The sequence below is a fragment of the Bos indicus genome, chromosome 4 (assembly GCF_029378745.1).
Source record: "Bos indicus isolate NIAB-ARS_2022 breed Sahiwal x Tharparkar chromosome 4, NIAB-ARS_B.indTharparkar_mat_pri_1.0, whole genome shotgun sequence".
Lineage (NCBI taxonomy): Eukaryota > Metazoa > Chordata > Mammalia > Artiodactyla > Bovidae > Bos > Bos indicus.
The window spans coordinates 103461327-103481108 of NC_091763.1; the positions used below are offsets into that span (position 1 = coordinate 103461327).

The 19782-nt window shown below is 48.9% G+C and overlaps 1 protein-coding gene across 3 annotated transcripts in view; it reads right to left on the reverse strand.

The window, feature by feature from the left end:
* Positions 1-19782, reverse strand: part of HIPK2 (homeodomain interacting protein kinase 2) — a 204574-nt gene that overhangs the window by 56737 nt on the left and 128055 nt on the right. For all 3 annotated transcript variants that reach the window (XM_070788235.1, XM_070788236.1, XM_070788234.1), the window contains exons 3-6: positions 10274-10397; positions 9764-9883; positions 7586-7672; positions 5409-5593 (exon numbers count right to left, since the gene is read on the reverse strand). In XM_070788235.1, the coding sequence (XP_070644336.1) occupies positions 5409-5593; positions 7586-7672; positions 9764-9883; positions 10274-10397 (516 nt within the window). The remainder of the gene's footprint in view (positions 1-5408; positions 5594-7585; positions 7673-9763; positions 9884-10273; positions 10398-19782) is intronic.

Consider the following 19782-nt stretch of genomic DNA (forward strand, 5'->3'; position numbering starts at 1 on the left):
CACGTGCATTCTCTTTAACTTCCTTCATTCTTCATTTCTTTTCTTATTGTTACCCAGTTACATAAAATTCTCTCCCTTTTTCTTCTTCCATTGCATTTTTGAATCAAAACAAAACTCTCAATTATGAAATTCAAGTATAAAAGTGTTGCGGACACCAGCATCAAGGACAAAGAAAGCCATTAGTGGCCTTGACTGGGTGTTTGAAACCCCACCACAGGATTTCCAGTTGTTTGTACATCGCTTCTCACTCACGTCCCCGGCTCCCAGGTGGTGTCCAGGTCAGGAATCTGCCTGCCAACGCCGGCCACGCGGGTTTGATCCCTGGGTCAGGAAGATACCCGGGAGGAGGAAATGGCAACCCACTGCACTATTCTTGCCTGGAACATTCCATGGACAGAGGAGCCTGGTGGACTATAGTCCACGGGGTCTGAAAGAGTCAGACACAACTGAGCACGTGTGCCACGCCAAGTCTCATTCACTTCTGGGTCATCTTCTAATTAAACTCACTTTTTCCTCAAATGCTAATATTTAGGATAGCAAGATCCCACTGAAATTTCCATTTAAAATACTTATTTTAATTATAAGTAGTGTAGTAACAATAAAATTCTACCATTTTAAGATGACAGCTGCATACTGTACTACGGGTAAGCTAGATTCTGGGCCAGGCAGGTGCTTGCAGGCTATCCCGAAACATCTGCTCCATGAAAGGTCCTCTGAACTGACTTACACGTTTTTTGTGACTTAATCATGACTGACACTGGCCACACAATGCACACGAAGTAAACAATGACTGACTGATGACCCTAGAGAGAAGGAGAACGGATTCTCTGCTGACCAAGAGCTAAAAACACTAATGCTAGCAATGCCAACACGTTTTGAGCATCGACTCAGTACCAAACCTACTGCTAAGTGCTTGGAGGCTGAAAGAAAAAAACAATGGATTTTGTGTTCTTCTGGACTGTATTTAACACATCAGTGGTTTTTCGACAATTCAACACAAAGCTTTCAGACTCAGGATTCTGTAACTGAAACGATCTGAGTTTTTAGTTTCAGAGGAAAGTACTTTCACACTGGGTTAATGTTGAGAATGGTTTTTAAGGAATTCGAGCACTAGAATCTTGGCATGGAGAAACGAGTGGAGTCTCTTTCATCTGATAATCTAGATGTTGGGGCAGCCCTGGCCCAGCCGCGGGTTTCTTCTGGCCCCAGACTTCTTCATGGTCTGCCCAGCAAATTCTAGGGTTGCTTGGAGATCAGGCCTACTTTGTGCTCAGAGACCCTTCTTTCCTTCCGAGGCCTATTTTCTGAAATCTAAGTTGTCAGTGCTTCCCCTGGTTCCACACCAGGTTCTGAGTTAGGAGCCAGCTGATGCCCATGGTTTCCGTGCTGGGTCTTCACCTACAGTGAAACACCCTGATTTGCTTCCATGCAGAACTAAAAGACAGACGGCACCCTGAGGTCATTCAGCCAAGCCTCAAACTTTATGCATGTGACTGTTCACTGACAGTGCTGGGGGCTTTCCAGGTGGCTCAGTGGTAAAGAATCCACCTGCTGGTGCGGGAGATGCAGTAGATGTGGGTTCGATCCCTGGGTCAGGAAGGTTCCGTGCAGAAGGAAGTGGCAGCCCACTCCAGTATTCTTGCCTGGGAAACTTCTTAGACAGAGGAGCCTGGTGGGTAGCAGTCTATTGAGTCACAAAACAGCTGGACACAGCTGGGCATGCACGAATGTTTCACTGACAGTGCACACGGCTATCAGGAACCCTCTAACGAGCACCCCTCCATCTCCTATCCACAGCTGTTTCTCAGCCATCCCACTTCACTCCTGATGACACGAAGACTGATCTTATGGGGGCCTATGCAGTAAATCACCAAGTCTGCCTTTCCTCTGTGGTTCAGACTGGCACCCCTTGACTTACCCATCCCATACCCAGAAACAGGACAAATCCCGTAATGAGAGCTTGCAAGGGATGGGTCCCAGTTCCTTCTCTGTTCTCCAGTCTGGTTGTTGCAAGCATGCTTCTAAAGTAGAGGCACTATCTGGTTGTTGCAATACAATCTGACTTGCTCAACAGCAGCTAGTAAGGAACAGACCGAAAAGAGAGGAAGCACCACTGGTGATGGGTGCCACACCCTCATTTCTCGTATGCTGCTGAGGGTCAAATCCAGCCTTGAGACTTGACCTGATCTGATTCTGGCTGTGGCGGGGCCCATGGTGACCCGTGACTGTCTCGGCTGCAGGCTCTTTCCATGTATCCCTCTCTCTCCTGATGCCACCTGAAACCTGCTGCTCTCTTGAGCACCCTGCTTCTCCCGGCAGACACCCAGGGAGAGGGCTGTTTATTCTTTCATGCCCCAAGTGCCTCAGAGGTTGAAGTGATCTCTCTCCTGACTCTGTTTATAGGCTGAACCGTGCCCCTCAGATTCACATGTTATAGTTCTAACCCCCCAGTACTTAAGAATGGGATTGAATTTGGAGATAGGATCTTTAAAGGTGAAATGAGGTCATTAGGGCGGGCCCTGATCCAATTCCTTAGAAGGAGGAGGAAATCAGGACACAGACAGCGTAAGAGGAAGACCACAGGAAGACTCGGGCAGAAGCCGAGGAGAGAGGCCACAGAAAAAGCCAACTCTGCCGGACACCTAGATCGTGGGCTTCTAGAATAAGAAAATGAGTGTCTGCTGTTCATGACACTCGACCACTTGGTGGTGCTTTGTGATGGCACCTCCTCAAACTAATCCTCCCTTCTCTTCTCTCCCCCTCAGTCACCGAGGCCGGGCCACTTGCTCAGTCCTGCCCATCTGGGAGACTTCGAAAAGTGAAAAAGTGGAAGTGTTAGTTGCTCAGTTGTGTTTGACTCTTTGTGACCCCATGGACTGTAGCCCGCCAGGCTTCTCTGTCCACAGAATTCTCCAGGCAAGAATACTGGGAGTGGGTTGCCATTCCCTTCTCCAGGGGATCTTCCTGACCCAGGGATCGAACCTGAGTTGCTTGCCTTGCGGGCAGATTCTTTACTGTCTGAGCCAACAGGGAAGCCCTTCGGAGTCACCCTGATTCCTGGTCAGACTCCCTGGCTCCTTAGTTCCTTCTCATCTCCAGGGACCTGTTGTCAATTCCAGCCACCCCATTCCTTGGACCGTCAAGCCTGAAACCGTGCCATTTCCACAACCACAAATTCAAGCATCCCACCTCCTGGGCACACTTTCCACCCATCTGGCTAGTTCAACTATGACTATACTAAGCATTCTCTGAGCTGATCAGACCACTCAGTCTCTTTGGACCCCTCCCAGCTTCACTTCCTTTTTCTTTTAGCTAAGCCTCGCATAGCCATGACTTTGGATTACAGTCTCTTCACTGCCAACATCATAAATCTGTGTCAATCTTTTTCTCTTAGCAGCGCAGCCAAACTCCAACCTGGAAGGACTCTGTTGATTGTATGCCTTCACCTGAGGAGTTCATTTACACCCCGGGCTTTTCAAATCCAACCCCCACACTCAGCGATTCTGCTCTGTTTCTCTGTTCAATTGTCTCTGCTACCTTCCGCTACCTAAGCTTTCCTACCCGCCTTTAACCACCAATACCCTGTTTTCAACAGGGAGAGACAGAAGCTGGTGGAAGAAGCCCTCAACTCTGCTCCACTGCACCAGGCACTTGCAACAGCCATGCGCTCTCCTCTGCCCGCCCTCTGTGATGTTGCCTATTCCTCCACCTGCCCTCCGAATCCTGGTCCTTCCCACTACCTCGAGAAACATCTTCTGAGCATCCTTTATCTTTAATCTCTTACTTACTACCAGGCACTTCCCATCAGCCTCTTAAGATGCTCAAGTCTCTTCCATATGAAAAGAAACCCCCTCCTTGGGTCTTCCTGAGTCACCCTTCTATTTCTTCCCCCCACCTTTCACAGCCTTCCTTCCTGAAAGGGTACCATCTATTTCTTCATCTCTCACTCAATCTTTCAACCTGCTAAACTGGTTTCTGCTTCTACCATCCACAGAAACAGCTCTCCATAAGTTACCAGCAACCTCCAAGTTGCCAGATCTGATGGGCATTTTTTCCAAGCTTATTTGACTTGATCGAGCGACAGCAGACCGATCTTTGTTTAACACAACTCCAATCAGCCATTCCCTGGCCATCAATCCTTTAATGACTTCCCATTACTCTTAGGAGAAAGAGCGAAATCCATAACACGGAAGCCTTGCCACTGGCTTATCCTGAGGCCTCATCTCTCCCTGTCCCCAGGTGCTTGATCTTGCCCGTGCTGGGGTCTCCACCTGGGAAGGCCCCTTCCACTCTCACTGGCCTTTCCACCAAGCAGCTCCCTCTCCTTGGGCGGTCACATCTGTGGGTCATCCCCGCCCTGCCTCCAGCAAGGTCCTCGTGTTACATGCTCTGCTCGCCCTTTGTATCCCCTGAGAACAGCCTGGTTATTTGGGGATCTTTGGTTTAGTGCCTTCCTCTCTCCTATAGGGGCTTCCCTGGTGGCTCAGCTGGTAAAAAATCCACGGGCAATGTGGGAGACCCCAGTTTGATTCCTGGGTTGGGAAGATCCCCTGGAGAAGGGATAGGCTAGCCACTCCAGTATGCCTGGGCTTCCCTAGTGGCTCATCTGGTAAAGAATCCACCTGCAACGCGGGAGACCTGGGTTTGATCCCTGGGTTGGGAAGGTCCCCTGGAGAAGGGAATGGGTACCCACTCTAGTATTCTGGCCTGGAGAGTTCCATGGACTATAATAGTCCATGGAGTCACAGAGTCAGACACGACTAAGCAACTTTCACTTTCTCTCCTATAGACTCTAAACTCCAGTGGGCAGGGTACCCTTCTGCTCTGCTCCCCACTGCCTCCAGCTCCCGGCCCAGCCCAGTGAATGAATGAAAGAATGAACAAACCAATAATCCACGCATGACCTCTGGCTTGTACATGGCTCTGCACCACAGATGCTGCCATTCTGAGCACCTCCCTTCATGCAGACACCCCAGGTCTGGTCCACCTGGCCTCATGCCCTCTCATGCCCCACTGTTCCCTCTTTTTGGTGTTAAGAAAACTTCAGCCCAGGATCCCAGTGTGGCTGCCGACTATTTTTATCAATACTGCTTTAGTGGAACACAGCCTCCCTTGTTGGTTTCTGTAATGTCTACAGCTGCTTTCAACTCTAATGGCAGAGCTGAGTCGTCGTGACAGAGACCATACGGCTACAAAGCCTGATTTTTTTGGGGGGGAGCCTCGAGGCCTGTGGGATCTTGGTTCCCTGACCAGGGATCAAACCTGCGCTCCTTGCATTGAAAGGAGCCCAGAGTCTTGAACACTGGACCCACCAGGGAAGTCCCTACAAAGCCTGAAACATGCACTACCTGGGGCTTTAAAAAAGAGTCTGCCGACCCCTGGGATAAAGCATCCACCAGGACACCTACTGTGTGCTGTGGGGAAAGTCGAGTAAGTGCGTCATGGTGACGAAGGGGTGGTTCAGGGTCTCGATTGGAGTGATTCTCTTATCGGCGTCTATGGTCAGCATCTTCTTCAGCAGGTCGATGAACTCCCGCCGGTCCGCCTTCTCCACCAACATGTCACTCCCTTCCAAATCTGTGGTCATGTTCACCTGCAAGCAAGTGGGGACAAGTTACCAAGATTCCGCTGGGCCTCCCTGGCCCCATCCCTCTTATTCTGTGCTCTGCAGCTCCATCCTAATCTCTTGGGCACCCCTTCACAACCCCCAGAAGGCTGTGTCTGCCCTGTGGGGGGTGCTGCCATGGGTCATCACTGCCCGCAGGTCATAGCTGTTCTCTCTGCAGGAGAGGCTGGTGGGGGCTGCTCAGGGAAGAGAGAGGCCCCTGTGGGCACCTGCACACATATGAGTGTGCGGGCGCAGCTGGCTCTGCTTTCATCAGTTAGGTTGAAATGCACCTTGCATCATTGAAAAGAACCATAAGATGAAAAGAATTCTGGAGACTGAGCTTATGACAATGTGAATGTACTGAATGGTATACTTAGAGTTGTACCATTTTAGGCTACACATATTTTCCCATGGTTAAAAAACAATAATTACAACCAAGCAGTGAAAAATAAGATGCAAAAAAGGTTTAACTCTTTAACCTTATAAGAGAGGTATTGGGGCCTGCTTCCTATACCTACAGCAGGTCAGTCTTCTTGCAGCTTCTGAGCCAGGGTCTGAGTTATTTGAATCCCTGGGTTCACTGGGACCATCTCTGGCAAAGGCAGGCAGGATATCTGAACACAAGATTTTTCTTCCAAGAGCAAGTCTATATGGTGTGTGTGTGTGCTCAGTCGTTCAGTCGTGTCCAACTCTTTGTGACCCTGTGGACTGGAGCCCACCAGGCTCCTCTGTCCGTGGGATTTCCCAGGAAGAATACTGGAGCAGGTTTCCATTTCCTTCTCCAGGGGCTCTTCCTGACCCAGAAATCGAACTCGTGTCTCCTACATCAGCAGGCAGATTCTTTACCACTGTACTGCCTGGGAAACCTATACTAGGATGACCTTTAAAAGCCTTGTTTTGTGGTGCTTTCTTTTCCGCCTCCCTCCCAAGACATGTACTGGAAAGCAATTTCCGTTTTCTCAGAAAATCAAAGCTTCTAATCAACTGACAAGTATACTTTACTTGGAGTTATGAGTTTTGGTTACGCTTATCTTCAGTAAGAAGTGTGTTAAGTGTTCATTGGTCTGGAGCTGTGTTTCTCATTGCTTTGAAGAAAAACTCACTTTGGGTTGCCCTGATTTTAGACTAGGTCTTATTCTAAAAATAGCTGATGTTCTAGAATTCTCTCTGGACACAAAGGTGACCTGAGAGAGACTGACTGCATTGGGTTGAGTGCTCACAGAAGATGGATGTCCTGGTCCCTGGTACCTGGGAATGGGACCTAATTTGGAAACAGAGTCTCAGCAGATGTACCCAAGTTAAAGTCACAATGAAGTAGGGTGGGCCATACAGCCAATGACTGGTGTCTTTGTAAGAGAAAGAAGGGAGATTTTGGACCCAGAGAAAAGAGGGAACATAGAGAACACAGAGAAAAGAAGGCCACATGAAGGAGACAGAGACTGGGGGATGCAGATACAAGTCAAGGGAAACTGAGGGTTACTGGGGGCCATCAGAAACTAGAACAGCCTGGGCCAGTTTCTTCCTAGAGCTGGTCTAGAGGGGACATGGCCTGCTGGCACTGTGATCTCAAACTTCCGGCCTCTAGCACTGCAAGAGAATAAACACTGTTGCCTTAAGTCACCAGTTTATGGCCCCTTGATAAGGTGGCACTAGAGAACTCCTCATGGTACTCAAATGAACTAATGGGCTTGAATTCTTCTCATGAAGACATCAGTAAGATTGGCCAGTGCTATTTTACAATTGAGAGACAGTAAACTGAAGCTGTTTTTAAAGAGCTTGTGTAAGGTCTTAAAAATGTTCCACAGACTCAGTGGTATACTTCCCAAGGCTGACATGTCATTGTTTAAGGTCAAAGTCAGCCACCACATTGGAGTCAGGTGGATTTCTACCCCCATCCTCTATTAATTACTCCTGCAGAAGTGGTGTTGTGTGTGGCCCTGAAAGGGCTAATACTGTATACTCACCCACGGAGCTTACCTGGGCCATGTCATCTAAACAGTTGAAAATGTACTTCCTTGCTTCTTTTGACTTAATCCCCGTCTCTGCTTCATGGTCATCTGGTGTCTGGTCAAGACAGGCAACGGGCCATTGGTAATATGAATTATTTCCTAGTCACTGTGACTCAAACCTGCCAACCTCTGCTTCTCCCCCTGAGGATCTTTTCCCACCTTTCAGAGAGGAGATAGGATTCTTAAAGTGACCTGCCCAGGAATTCCTTCCTCTCCTCCTGCTCCACAGTTAGTTCACCCCTCCTCCTTCCTCCCTTCCCATGAACACTGTTGGGGTGCCAGCTCTGAGTCGGGTCTGGGGGGATCCCCAGAAGGCAGTATATGCCACAACCCCGAAAACTACATTCTCCCCTAAGTTTAAGGGATGCGGTTAGGTTTCATATGTGGAAAAGCAGAAGCCTTTTGTCCACACATTTTAAAATTTTAATTTATCAAATTCATATACATAGAGCTCTCCCTATGTGTCAGACACTATTTTTTAAAATTATTTATCTATTTAACTGTGTATTTATTTTTGGCTGCATTGGGTCCTCGCTGCATGAGGACTTTCTCCAACTGTGGCCACAGGGGGTTTCTCATTGTGGTGGCTTTTCTTACTGTGGAGCATGGGCTACAGGGCACGTGGGCTTCAGTAGCTGGGAGGCACAGGCTTAGTTGCCCCTCTGCACATGCATCCTTCCTGGAACAGGGATCGAACCCGAGTCCCCAGCATTGGCAGGCGGATTCTCAACCATTGGACTGCAAGGGGAGTCCCCAGGTACTGTTCCAAAGCACGTGAACTCACATAATGCCCTTCACAACCAACTTAGGGAGGCCGATTACCAGCCCATCTTCCAGAGGGACAAACGGGGGCAGAGAGCCTGAGGAGCTTGCCAAGGTCACGTGACTGCTGGCTCTGGAGTCTGTTCGACAGTCCTCTCTGCCTGGGTCCCGGGGACACACGTCCAGTTCCTAAACTGGCCTCAGTCTAGGAAGCCGCTGTTTCCAATGACTATGGGGTTTTGGACTAATTCATGGATCACAGGTAATTGATCCTCCAAGACTCACTCAAGGACAGCACACCTGGAGCTGCTAAGATCCAGGCTTCGATGAAGGAACAGCTGGCCAAGAAGGCCTGAGTCTCCTAACTAAGACACAGAAATGAACCCCGGCCCTGGCCAGCCTCAGCCTCCTCCTGCCAGGACTCTTTTTCACTGGACCTGACCTTGAGCCGCTCACCCTCAACAGCTGCCAAACGCCAGCCTCCCATCAGGAGCCTCAGAGGCCTGCTCAGCTGCCAGATCTCTTTTCTAAATCTTTTGCCATCACTGACCATGCATCATCTCTAATGTATTACAGTTTGGCTGTGGTTTCTGTTAAAAAAATACCCACCCACACTCTTGCAAAAAAAAGGAAACACCTAAAATGAACACAAAACACACTTAAGACGTATATTATTTTCTCCTCCCCAGGAAAAAAAAAAAAAAAAACATTAATTTTAATTACTAGGCACAGATCAAAGTGAAAGCAAAATATGTTTCCGTTAAAGTCAAACTGCCGGAGTTTACGGTGTGCAGTGAGGCGCTACACCACCTGCCGGCGGGGCCAGCAGACCCCTCCCGGAGCCTTCGTACATTGTGTTGCTGCCTGCAAGGCTCTCTGCATCCTTCAGGGCCTGGCTCAAATGCTCCTCCTCAACCCTCTGCCATAGCAAGAATCAAGGCTCCCTCCTCCAGGCTCCCACATTCTGTTCCTGCCTGAAACAGGGTGCTGGTCATGGGGAGGGGGCAGGGCTTGTCACACAGGTTCAGTCTCCCTCTGCACTGGGAGCTCCTTAAGGGCCAGGGGCCGTTCACTTCTTTCATTTCTCTATCCAGCAGACAACCAGGCAGGTCATCCAGGTTTACTGGATGAAATTGAGGGAGTTTAGCAATCAGAGCTTGAGGTGCAAAGGCAGTAGGTCAAGCAAAGTGGTGCTTTCTGAACATTCAAAAATCCATCCACCATGTATCAACCACAGTCGCGACCCCGCCATGGCCGAATCAGAGTCAGAGCCAGGACCCACATGCCTCGGTTAAAGGCTCCCTGCGAATGGGGGTACTTTTCACGGGGACCTTCTTCCCCGAAAGCTGGGTGTTGGTGAGGAAAGAGTGGGTGCTCTTCCTACCTTCAGCCTCCACAGAGGATACGGCGAGTCTGTGTCCCGGTTAAAAAACCTAGTTGTCTTTGTCCCCGCGCTTAATAAATATTCTGCTGGCAAACCCTGTGTTTGTGAAATATACCGGATCTGCAAGGAAAGATGGGAATGAGGTCAGGGCTTTTCCTGTCACCATACACGTGGTATACTCACGGCTCTAGCGTCTCAGAGAAAAATGACAATTTTATAGGGAGAGAAAGAAGTAATCAAAGGAAAAGGGAAAAGGAAGAAGAACAAAGAAAGAAAAGCCAGGTGATCTTCAATTGTAAATTTGGATACTGGTACTTGAAGAGATAACACAGGTAAGATGCTTCAATAAAGGTCGTGGCTAAATTAAAAAAAAAAAGTGATTGAAGGGAAGCAAGGTTTGGGAGACAGTATCATACCTCAGAGCCCCACCCCATGTCAGGTTATGGATGGGGTGCCCACCCAGACAAAGGAAGAGAGCTGGCTGAGAACACCTGTGCTGTCTGGACCCACCTGATCGTACTCTGAAGCTCCTGGATACAGCGGCCAGCCCAGGAACAGCTCTGCGATGACGCAGCCCAAAGACCACATATCAATTGCCTCACAAAATGGTAAACCCAGGATGATCTCAGGGGCCCTGAAAAGGAAGAATGGAAAAAAAAAAAAGTCATTAGCAATTTGGAAAAGCAGGAAGCTATTTCTGTATGACTTCTACAAAAAAAAAAAAAATCCAGTCTTTCAAATCCAAGCTACTGTTACTCAAGGTCCTGCTGTTCTTGAGCTGGGCTGCAATGATCCCTGCATCCTTTGGCTTGGTCCTCCCATCAGTAGGGAGCCTGGCTGGATGACTGGCTGAGATGCACGGTAGGTCTGAGGTTGTAGAGCAGACCCAGAGGGAACCACAGCTACTGCTTCATTACCATCACACTCCAGCCAGACGAGCTAATCAATGCCTTTCAGATACTCAAGAATTATCTTTTGTAGCTGAAAATCCAGGAAACCAACCTTTAGAGAATGCCCAGGTTTAAAAAATTTTTTTTGCTGAGTGGCATGCAGGATCTTAGTTCCCTCATCAGGGATCAAACCTGCACCCTGAACATTCAGTGGAAGCTCTGAGTCTTAACCACTGGGTTACCAGGGAAGTCCCAAGGATGCCCAGTTTTTACAAAGGAATTCTGAAGTACAGGTATTTTATTTTCAGTCATATATAAAACAAGTTGCCTCCACTCCGAATGGGATTAAATCCAGTATCTGTTTATGCCAACAATCCCTTTTTAGGGGTTTGTATCACACTTTTCCAAGGAAACACTAGTTTTTTGTTTTTTTTTTTCATTACCTTCTAAAGAATTCTCTATTATGACAATTATAGTACCTGGTTCAGGTGTTAATCAGAATTCCATTATAAACCCTTTCCTAACTTTAGAAACTATATTCCTTCACATGATAAACCTGGTTACCTGCTGGAACTTCTAAAGGAAATCACCTAAACTCAAAGAGAAAATTTCACATGTACTTGGTAATCAAAACCAAAGACCACAGAGTAGCTCCGCTTTTCTAGGAACTGGTCATGATTGCTAGGGGTACATTTTGGAGAAAACCACATTCAGAGCATGAGATATGAACTCAATTTATGATTTTTTTTTTTTTTTTTAAACGTGGCTCAAGGCATTCTGCTGATGCATAGGCCCAACTTCTGTTTTGTCTATCAATGGTCCCCTTGATGAAGTGATCCAGAAGATGCAACTCCACCTTTTTAGCAGCCTGGAGAGGGAGCCCTGGAGCTGGGAGACTTCTCTATCCGGGTTATCTTTGCCCAGCCAGCAGGAGAGGAGGGAGGGAGGGGATGCCAGGAGTACCTCCACTTGTTGGAGCTTCGAGCTGAATTTTCCCTGCACAAAGCATCTCCCTGCCTGTTCCTTTAAACTGGCTCTCATTGCTGGTTTTTTTTCTCTACATAATGGTTCTGAAAAAGCAAATATGAACCAAAAGGTCTTGCTATCAAGTCTTTTGATTTTTCAGCTGTAAAAAGGAGTCTCTTCCCTTCCTTGGAGCTGGAGAGGCAGCACTACTGTTGATGCTTCTAGAGCACCAAGACTGTGGTCTGGGTGGCGAGGCCACGGTTGGGTCTCCGTGGGCTTGGAAGGAGGGGATTGCTGCGGAGGGCCGGGGAGCGAGCTGTTACTTAAGGGGTCTCCCCTGTCCCCGTCCCCTCGCTGCTGGGTGTCTTCAGCTCCAGTGTTGCGCCTGGCACTTCGCTCTGTCTTTGGTCTTTGTCTCCTCCCAGCCTAGCTGCTGACGGTTCATGTGGACGTGGGGGATGGCTCTTGCCCTCCGGGACGGATGCCCTGGGGAGGCGTCAGTGCTGGACTGCCCCAGGTCAGGGACCTTCGACCTGGCCTAGGTCACTGTGTCCAGCGGGGCCCCCGCACACCAGGGCTTCCAGAGCCACACATCATTAGGTGGAACTGATGAGACTACCGCAGGTTGCTTCCAGCAATGCCATCTCTTCCGCGGTGGTTTCGGTTTATTTAAAACAAAAACAAAAACAACACATCTTTTTGAAAAGAAGGGAGTATCTCAAAAGAACATGATAGTGAAAACAACATGCTCTTGTTACACATGTGGCAGAACCTGCTTTGCTTTCTGCCCTCTCTCTTCGAGAGTCAGACGTGTCTACCTGCATCCTCTCACGTGGAGACTCGGGCCTCTCCTTGGGGAGGTCCCTGCTCTGGTCTTGAGAAGCCCCTCTTGTGGCAGCTGCTGCTGGCTCAGAATCAGGCATCTCAGCACCTCTGTCTCCCGTTCTTGTGACCTGTCCCTTTGCCCGTTGCAGCCTGGACACTCGGGTCTTAGGAACAGGCTGCTCTGGTTCTGTGTGGCCATCTCTGGACTTGACCATGAGGCTGTCCTTCCTATCAGGTTAATTAACTGGCCCTCATGTCCCAGTACTCTTGCCTGGAGAATTCCAAGGACAGAGGAGCCTGGTGGGCTACAGTCCATGGGATCGCAAAGAGTGGGACACGACTGTGCGACTAACTTTCACTTTCACTTTTTCATGCCCTTAAGCAGACTGCTGGGAACCCCTGGAAACCCATTTCTCAGATTCTGTTCCCTGATGATCTGCCCAGCAGAATCCAACAGGTAAGACTGTCATGCAAAGGGCATGCCAGTGATGTTCTTGGGCGAGAAACAGCAGACTCACGTTACAGGTATGGGATCTGTGAAAATCATTTAGTTGGGGACTTCCCTGGTGGTCCAGTGGTTAAGACGCTGAGGTCCTTATACAGGGGGCTCAGGTTCAATCCCTGGTTGAGGAAGTAATATCCCACATGCTGCAACTAAGAGTTCTCATGCCTCAACTAAGACCCAGCACAGCCAGATAAATAGTAAGTAAATATTTAAAAAAATGGTTTAGCTCATCAGAAAACGGAATGACAGCAATTCCTGGCGTCGCGATATATACGGCAGAGGATTTCTTTTGCTGTGATCCTAGTGAGCAAATGCATGGGCATCAGGCAGGGCAGCTGGGAGACAGAAACAGAAGGTGCAGCCCTGTCCCCAATGGGTCGCTGGGGAGGCGACACCAAAGCACAGGTGACAACTGAAGTCGAGCACAAAAACATACACAGTACACACACACACACAGACCTAATCCAAGCGCACACTCTCCTCCAGTGTCTCACAGTACACACACACACACACACAGACCTAATCCAAGCGCACACTCTCCTCCAGTGTCTCACAGTACACACACACACACACACACACAGACCTAATCCAAGCGCACACTCTCCTCCAGTGTCTCACAGTACACACACACACACACACACACAGACCTAATCCAAGCGCACACTCTCCTCCAGTGTCTCACAGTACACACACACACACACACAGACCTAATCCAAGCGCACACTCTCCTCCAGTGTCTCACAGTACACACACACACACACACAGACCTAATCCAAGCGCACACTCTCCTCCAGTGTCTCACAGTACACACACACACACACACACACACAGACCTAATCCAAGCGCACACTCTCCTCCAGTGTCTCACAGTACACACACACACACACAGACCTAATCCAAGCGCACACTCTCCTCCAGTGTCTCACAGTACACACACACACACACAGACCTAATCCAAGCGCACACTCTCCTCCAGTGTCTCACAGTACACACACACACACACAGACCTAATCCAAGCGCACACTCTCCTCCAGTGTCTCACAGTACACACACACACACACACAGACCTAATCCAAGCGCACACTCTCCTCCAGTGTCTCACAGTACACACACACACACACAGACCTAATCCAAGCGCACACTCCTCCAGTGTCTCACAGTACACACACACACACACACACAGACCTAATCCAAGCGCACACTCCTCCAGTGTCTCACAGTACACACACACACACACACACACAGACCTAATCCAAGCGCACACTCTCCTCCAGTGTCTCCCATCTAAAAACAATAAAACAGAGCGCAAGAACAAAACATGCCAAAACCAAACCTCTCCTAATCCCTTCAGCTCCCTGCAGCTGTTGCCCTAGTTCTCTGTTCTCCTTCCAAAGCCAAATCTCTGAAGAGTCATCTCCGGCAGCGTCCAACGCTCTGTCTCTCGCATCTTCCCTCCCTCCTCTCGCTGGACTTGCCCCTCCGCTCCACTCAAGTGTGGAGCTCGTCGAGGCCAGCAGGGACCACGTCTCGTCCACTGGTCAGTTTCTCAGCTCTGGAGCCTGAGAGTCATGTTTCTTCCACACAGTTGATCGTTCCATCCAGTCTTGAAACAGGCAATCTTGGTTCGCACGACACTACGTGGTCCTGCATTTGTTCTGCTCTGTTGCTCACGGCTTGTCCTCCTCTGTCCAAGTGCTGCCCATGGCAAAGCCCCAGGACCCCTTCTCTTCTCTCATTTCATTGTTTTTCTAGGTAATTCTTATGGGGTTGAACTGTGTCCCAAAGTCATGCTGAAGTACTAATCTTCGGTAGCTCAACGTGTGCCCTTCTTTGGGAATGGGGTGACTACAGATGTCATCAGTTACAATGACGTCATCCTGGAGCGGGGTGTATCCTTCATCCAGTATGACCAGTGTCCTCGGAAGAAGGGGGAGATTTGGACACAGACACAGAGGGAAGATGGCCATGTGAAGATGGAGGCAGAGACTGGAGTGATGCTGTCACAAGCCAAGGAGCCAGCAGAAGCTAGAAGAGGCAAGAAGGCCCCTCCCTGGAGGGTTCAGAGGGAGCATGGCCCTGTCGACACCTTGGTTTTGGACGTCTAGCTTCCAGAACTGAGAGAGGACAAGGCTCTGTTATTCCGAGTCATGTATTTTGTGGTACTCGTCTCTGCATGCTGGGAAGCTCAACGGTCATTGTGTCCACTCTTAGTGGTTTAAATCCCATTTTGTGTATTTCCAAAAGTCTGTCTCCATCTTGGACTTTTCTCGGCTCCAGCTTTATGTTTCTGATGGCCTGACATCTCCATTTGGAATATCTCTCAGTCACCTCAACTTGTCTTTAAAAGGGAACTCTGCTCCTCTGCACCCTTCCACCCCAAATAATTCCTCCCTCTGTCCTCTGTTTCACTAAATGGAATTCCTGTTGCACCCCCACCCCACACAGCGCCCTATTACTCATGGTGGAAACCTGGGATTGATCGCTGATTCCTCTCTCTCCCTCCACATCCTTGCCACGCAATAACGGCAGCTCCGAAGCAGCTCAACTGGCCCCAGATCCTCCGCTTCTGCTGCCACCGCCCTGGCCCTGACCACCTCACCTGGGCCTTCCTATCTTTCCATCCAGCACTGCTTCCTCCAGTCCACTCTCTACCAGCTCAACAGGTCACAGGCCCTCCACTCGAAGTCCTTCCCAGGCTCCCTGCCACCCTGAGAAGGAAATCCCAGTCCCTCCCCCACCGGGCACTGTCACCCAGTCCACTCTAGCTCAGTGAGCCCCAGCCTAACCAGTTTCCTGAGCCTTCCTGCGGAGCTGTAGCTTCGGCGTCAAATGCTTTCTCCACTGGTTCTCAGGTGGCGGCTTCCTTCTCGCTCATCCTTCAAACCTGCGCTTAATTGTCACCGCCGCCGACAGGCGTCCCTCGACACCAGTCAGTCTCCATCTCTGGTGCCGTAAATGTCACTTTACAGCACTTTCCCAATAACCTCTGTCTCCTCTGCTACGTCCAAGAGGGCAGCACAGGGTCTGGCATTTAGGAGCCAATCAGTAAGGATTTGTAGATGGAATAAACCTTTATTAAATATAAGAAAAGTGCTAAAATATGTGATTCAGATGGAAAGTTCTAAGGCTTGCAAACAAAGGAGGGTGGAAGGGGCGAATCTTCATGAAGGAATGAGAGCCCAGGCGCGAGCCTTTCACCCAGGGAAGAGCAGGCTTCCGTGCATGTGAACGGGCAGGGCTGATAAGGCCCATCTCTTCCCTCTTCCTTTAGAAGCCATCATCCACTCAGCTCTACACTGTGGGCTTGCTGGAGCCCTCTGTGGTCCAGCCCTCTCTTGTAAACCCCTACTCGTCCCCTGTCTTTGGTTTCAACCGTTTCCAATTTACTCTGAAACTGTCCCCCATTCAAAGGCTGTGTCCTCTTGTCTGCACACATGACACTTTGGTCACATTTCTGAGACAGCCTGTCCTTCCCCGCCCCTTCCTCACTCAAACACACCTTGCTCTCGGTGCTGGTGGACTGTGTGGTGAACATACAGACATGAGCCACCAGATCGGTCCAATAAATATTAACTGACCACCTGAAGGACTGATGCTGAAGCTGAAGCTCCAATCCTTTGACCAACCTGATGCGAAGAACTGACGCATTGGAAAAGATCCTGATGCTGGGAAAGATTGAAGACAGGAGAAGGGGACAACAGAGGATGAGATGGTTGGATGGCATCAGCAACTCAATGGACATGAGTTTGAGCAAACTCCGGGAGATGGAGAAGGACAGGGAAGCCTGGTGTGCTGCAGTCCGTGGAGTTACAAAGAGTCAGACACGACCGAGCGACTGAACAACAACTGCTGTATATATATGTCTGGGTGTTCGCCCTCTACTATCCCAAGGGCAGGGCCTGTGTTTCTATGTTTTGAGCCACTGGTACACAGAAGATGCTTCATAAAAATCTGCTCAACATGAACCCTCAGGTCAGGAAGGTACTTCTTTATCTGGCCTCTCAGTAATCCCTGGGGAACTGAAGACCCCTCTGCTATGATCGGGCAGATGCCTAGTCCCTGCTCCAATGGTCTGTAAGGCTCCAAACTCCTCGATGTTCAAAGTCAAGTCTAAAATTGGTTTCTTTTTGTTCAGTGCACCTGAAGCATATTCGATGGTTGCTAAGGTGTATTTATTCTTCAGTGAAGAAACCATTATTAGCAGGGGTTATCCTAAGACAGAGTTTAGCGCCCCTTATTTAGTCACTTAGCAGAATAACTCAACTGCCATTTTCCTAAGCATCTCCTATGTGCCAGGCACTGTGCTGGGTGCTGATGATCAGAAACCAGACCCTGCGGTTCCTCCAGGAGTTCACTGTCTAGTCAGAGGCAACAATGGGCCTGCAGCCAACATACAACCGGCACCCAGCACACGCAGGCGAGGCAAAGCCTGGGGGGCTTCTTGGGAGAGGTGATCGGGCGAAGTGGCCTCCGGGCACAGGGCGGGGTGAGTACATGTCCATCCCTGGCCTCTGGCTGCACCTTTGGCGTCTAGCACAGACACATGGAGCACCCAGGTGCTCACCACACCTCTGAAGAAGGAATAAACCCTTCTGTTTCAACCCCACACCCTCAGCAGGCACCAGTTTTCCCTGAAGCTGGTGCCATCTCCTTGGCAACACTGCCTATATGACAAGAGGCAGACTACTTGGCCTTTCTATTTCAAAGTTTACATGCTTTAAAAAAAGAAAAAAAGAAAAAAGATCACGTCCCGGTTTCTTGCATGGGGGCTGTTTCTGGTCTCGGTTTGGGTCCCTAGTGAGTAGGACTGCCAGCTTGGGACATGGCCTTTCCCCTCTGGGCTCAGAACCGCCCAGGCTTTGTCAGGGACTCAACCTTCACTTACCAGCCCATGGAATCCTCTTACAGAGGCTCCTCACTGCTATTTTGGGACATCAGAAATACTTGAAACACACACGAAGTGTCAGACAAAATTTGCACCTAAGAAAGAGAGATTGTTCCTTTCCAACATTTCCACAGCAAGACATGGAAAATTCTATCTTTCTACAGAAAGAGAACAGACAACTGTCATTTTCAACACACCAGAGATTAAGCTTTGATATTTCACTCTGGTTGCTCTCCTGACAGTACATGTAGCTGGTGAGGCATTCCCAGATCACGTGCAGAATGTTGTGACCCTATGGGGGAATGACCTCCAACAGAGGCGTGGATACCACCTGAGTTGAGTGGAAACACTCAGGACCTCAAGTTCACAGTGCCATCAGGTTGTGGCTGTATACCAATTTCCTGACGTTGGTAGGAGGATAAAATGAAACAGCATCATCGGAGCACCTAGCACAGGGCCTGGCCCAGAGAAAGCAGTCAACAGATAGTACATCACTTATGTATTATGTACAATGTGTCTAAGGCCATGTGAAGGCAGTTAGATAAAAAGCATCCCTTTTCCTCATTTAAAAAGTTTTATTACTGTTATTTATTTTTTGGTTGCGCTTGGTCTTCACTGCTGCACGCGCTTCTCTCTAGTTGAAGCGGGCAGGGGCTACTCTCTAGTTGCGGTGTGGGCGCTTCGTATTGCAGTGGCTTCCCCCATTGCAGAGCACAGGCTCTAGACACATGGGCTTCAACAGCTGTGGCTCACAGGCTCTAGAGCATGGGCTCAGGAGTTGCGGCACAAGGGCTCAGTTGCCCCATGGCATGTGGAATCCTCCCAGACCAGGGATCAAACACATGTGCTCTGCATTGGCAGGCAGATTCTTAACCAATGGACTACCAGGGAAGTCCCCCTTTCTTCATCTTAAAGGTCCATTTTCTTCCTTATAAATTTAAACATTAGGAAAACTATTTAAATATATTAAAACATAACCATTAAAGAGTTTTTTCATTTATCTTTACGAAAAAGGTACAAAGATTAATATAACCAACAATGAAGTCCCTGTCATTTAGCTTTAGAAAGAAAACTGCCCATTCACAACCCCCTTTAACTTTAAAGAAGTTAAAGGGATGCTCTTTAACTTCTTCCTACTGGAGAGCATGACCTTAACCCTGCATCACCTTTCACAGTACAAGCCCTTCCTCACCCAACCTCCCCGGCCAAGTTCATGTCTCCATCACCCACACTAATAACGTAAGTGCAAGGTTCACGGCCACTCCCAACTCGGGCAATAAATCTGCAACACTAATCAGAGAGCACAGGAAGGACTGTGCATTTCTGGAAAAATGTTACTCAATTTCTCCAGGTTTTTATTTCACCATCTATAAAATGTGATTATTAATCTTGCTTTTTTCCTTGTCTCTGCAGCAGCTTATGAAGATAAATTACGTTTGGTAGAATTATAAAGCAGTTTGAACTCTCTGGAAGCAAGACACTCTGTTAGTCCATGGTATTTTATAATCACGGGTATTATAAGGTGTACTTGAATTGAACTGCAGTGAAAAAGCCTGTTCCCACAAATATATGTAGATTGAAAGTAACCTCAGTATGGCTGGGGCAGAAGCAATCAAAATGTAAAATTGTGTTTCAGATGGGTTGTTAAATCTTATGTTTCCGCCGCAAAAATAAGGAGACTTGGAAAGGCTGACACCCGCTCAGAGGCACTATTTGAGTTGGTGACCTGGACTGGGAGGCAAAGGATTGTATCAAGGCAACACAGGACCCTAGGAGGGGCAGAAATCTGAGGACTCGGAGGAGGCTATTTTAGGGAAATTGGACCCCAAAGCCCAAAGGATTTTCACAGAGGACAACCTGAAAGGTGAATGATGGGGAGTGCCTCGGGGCAGTATTTCTAGAAGATGGGTTCGTACCATGTCAGGGGGACCCAGAAAGGTCCAAGTGG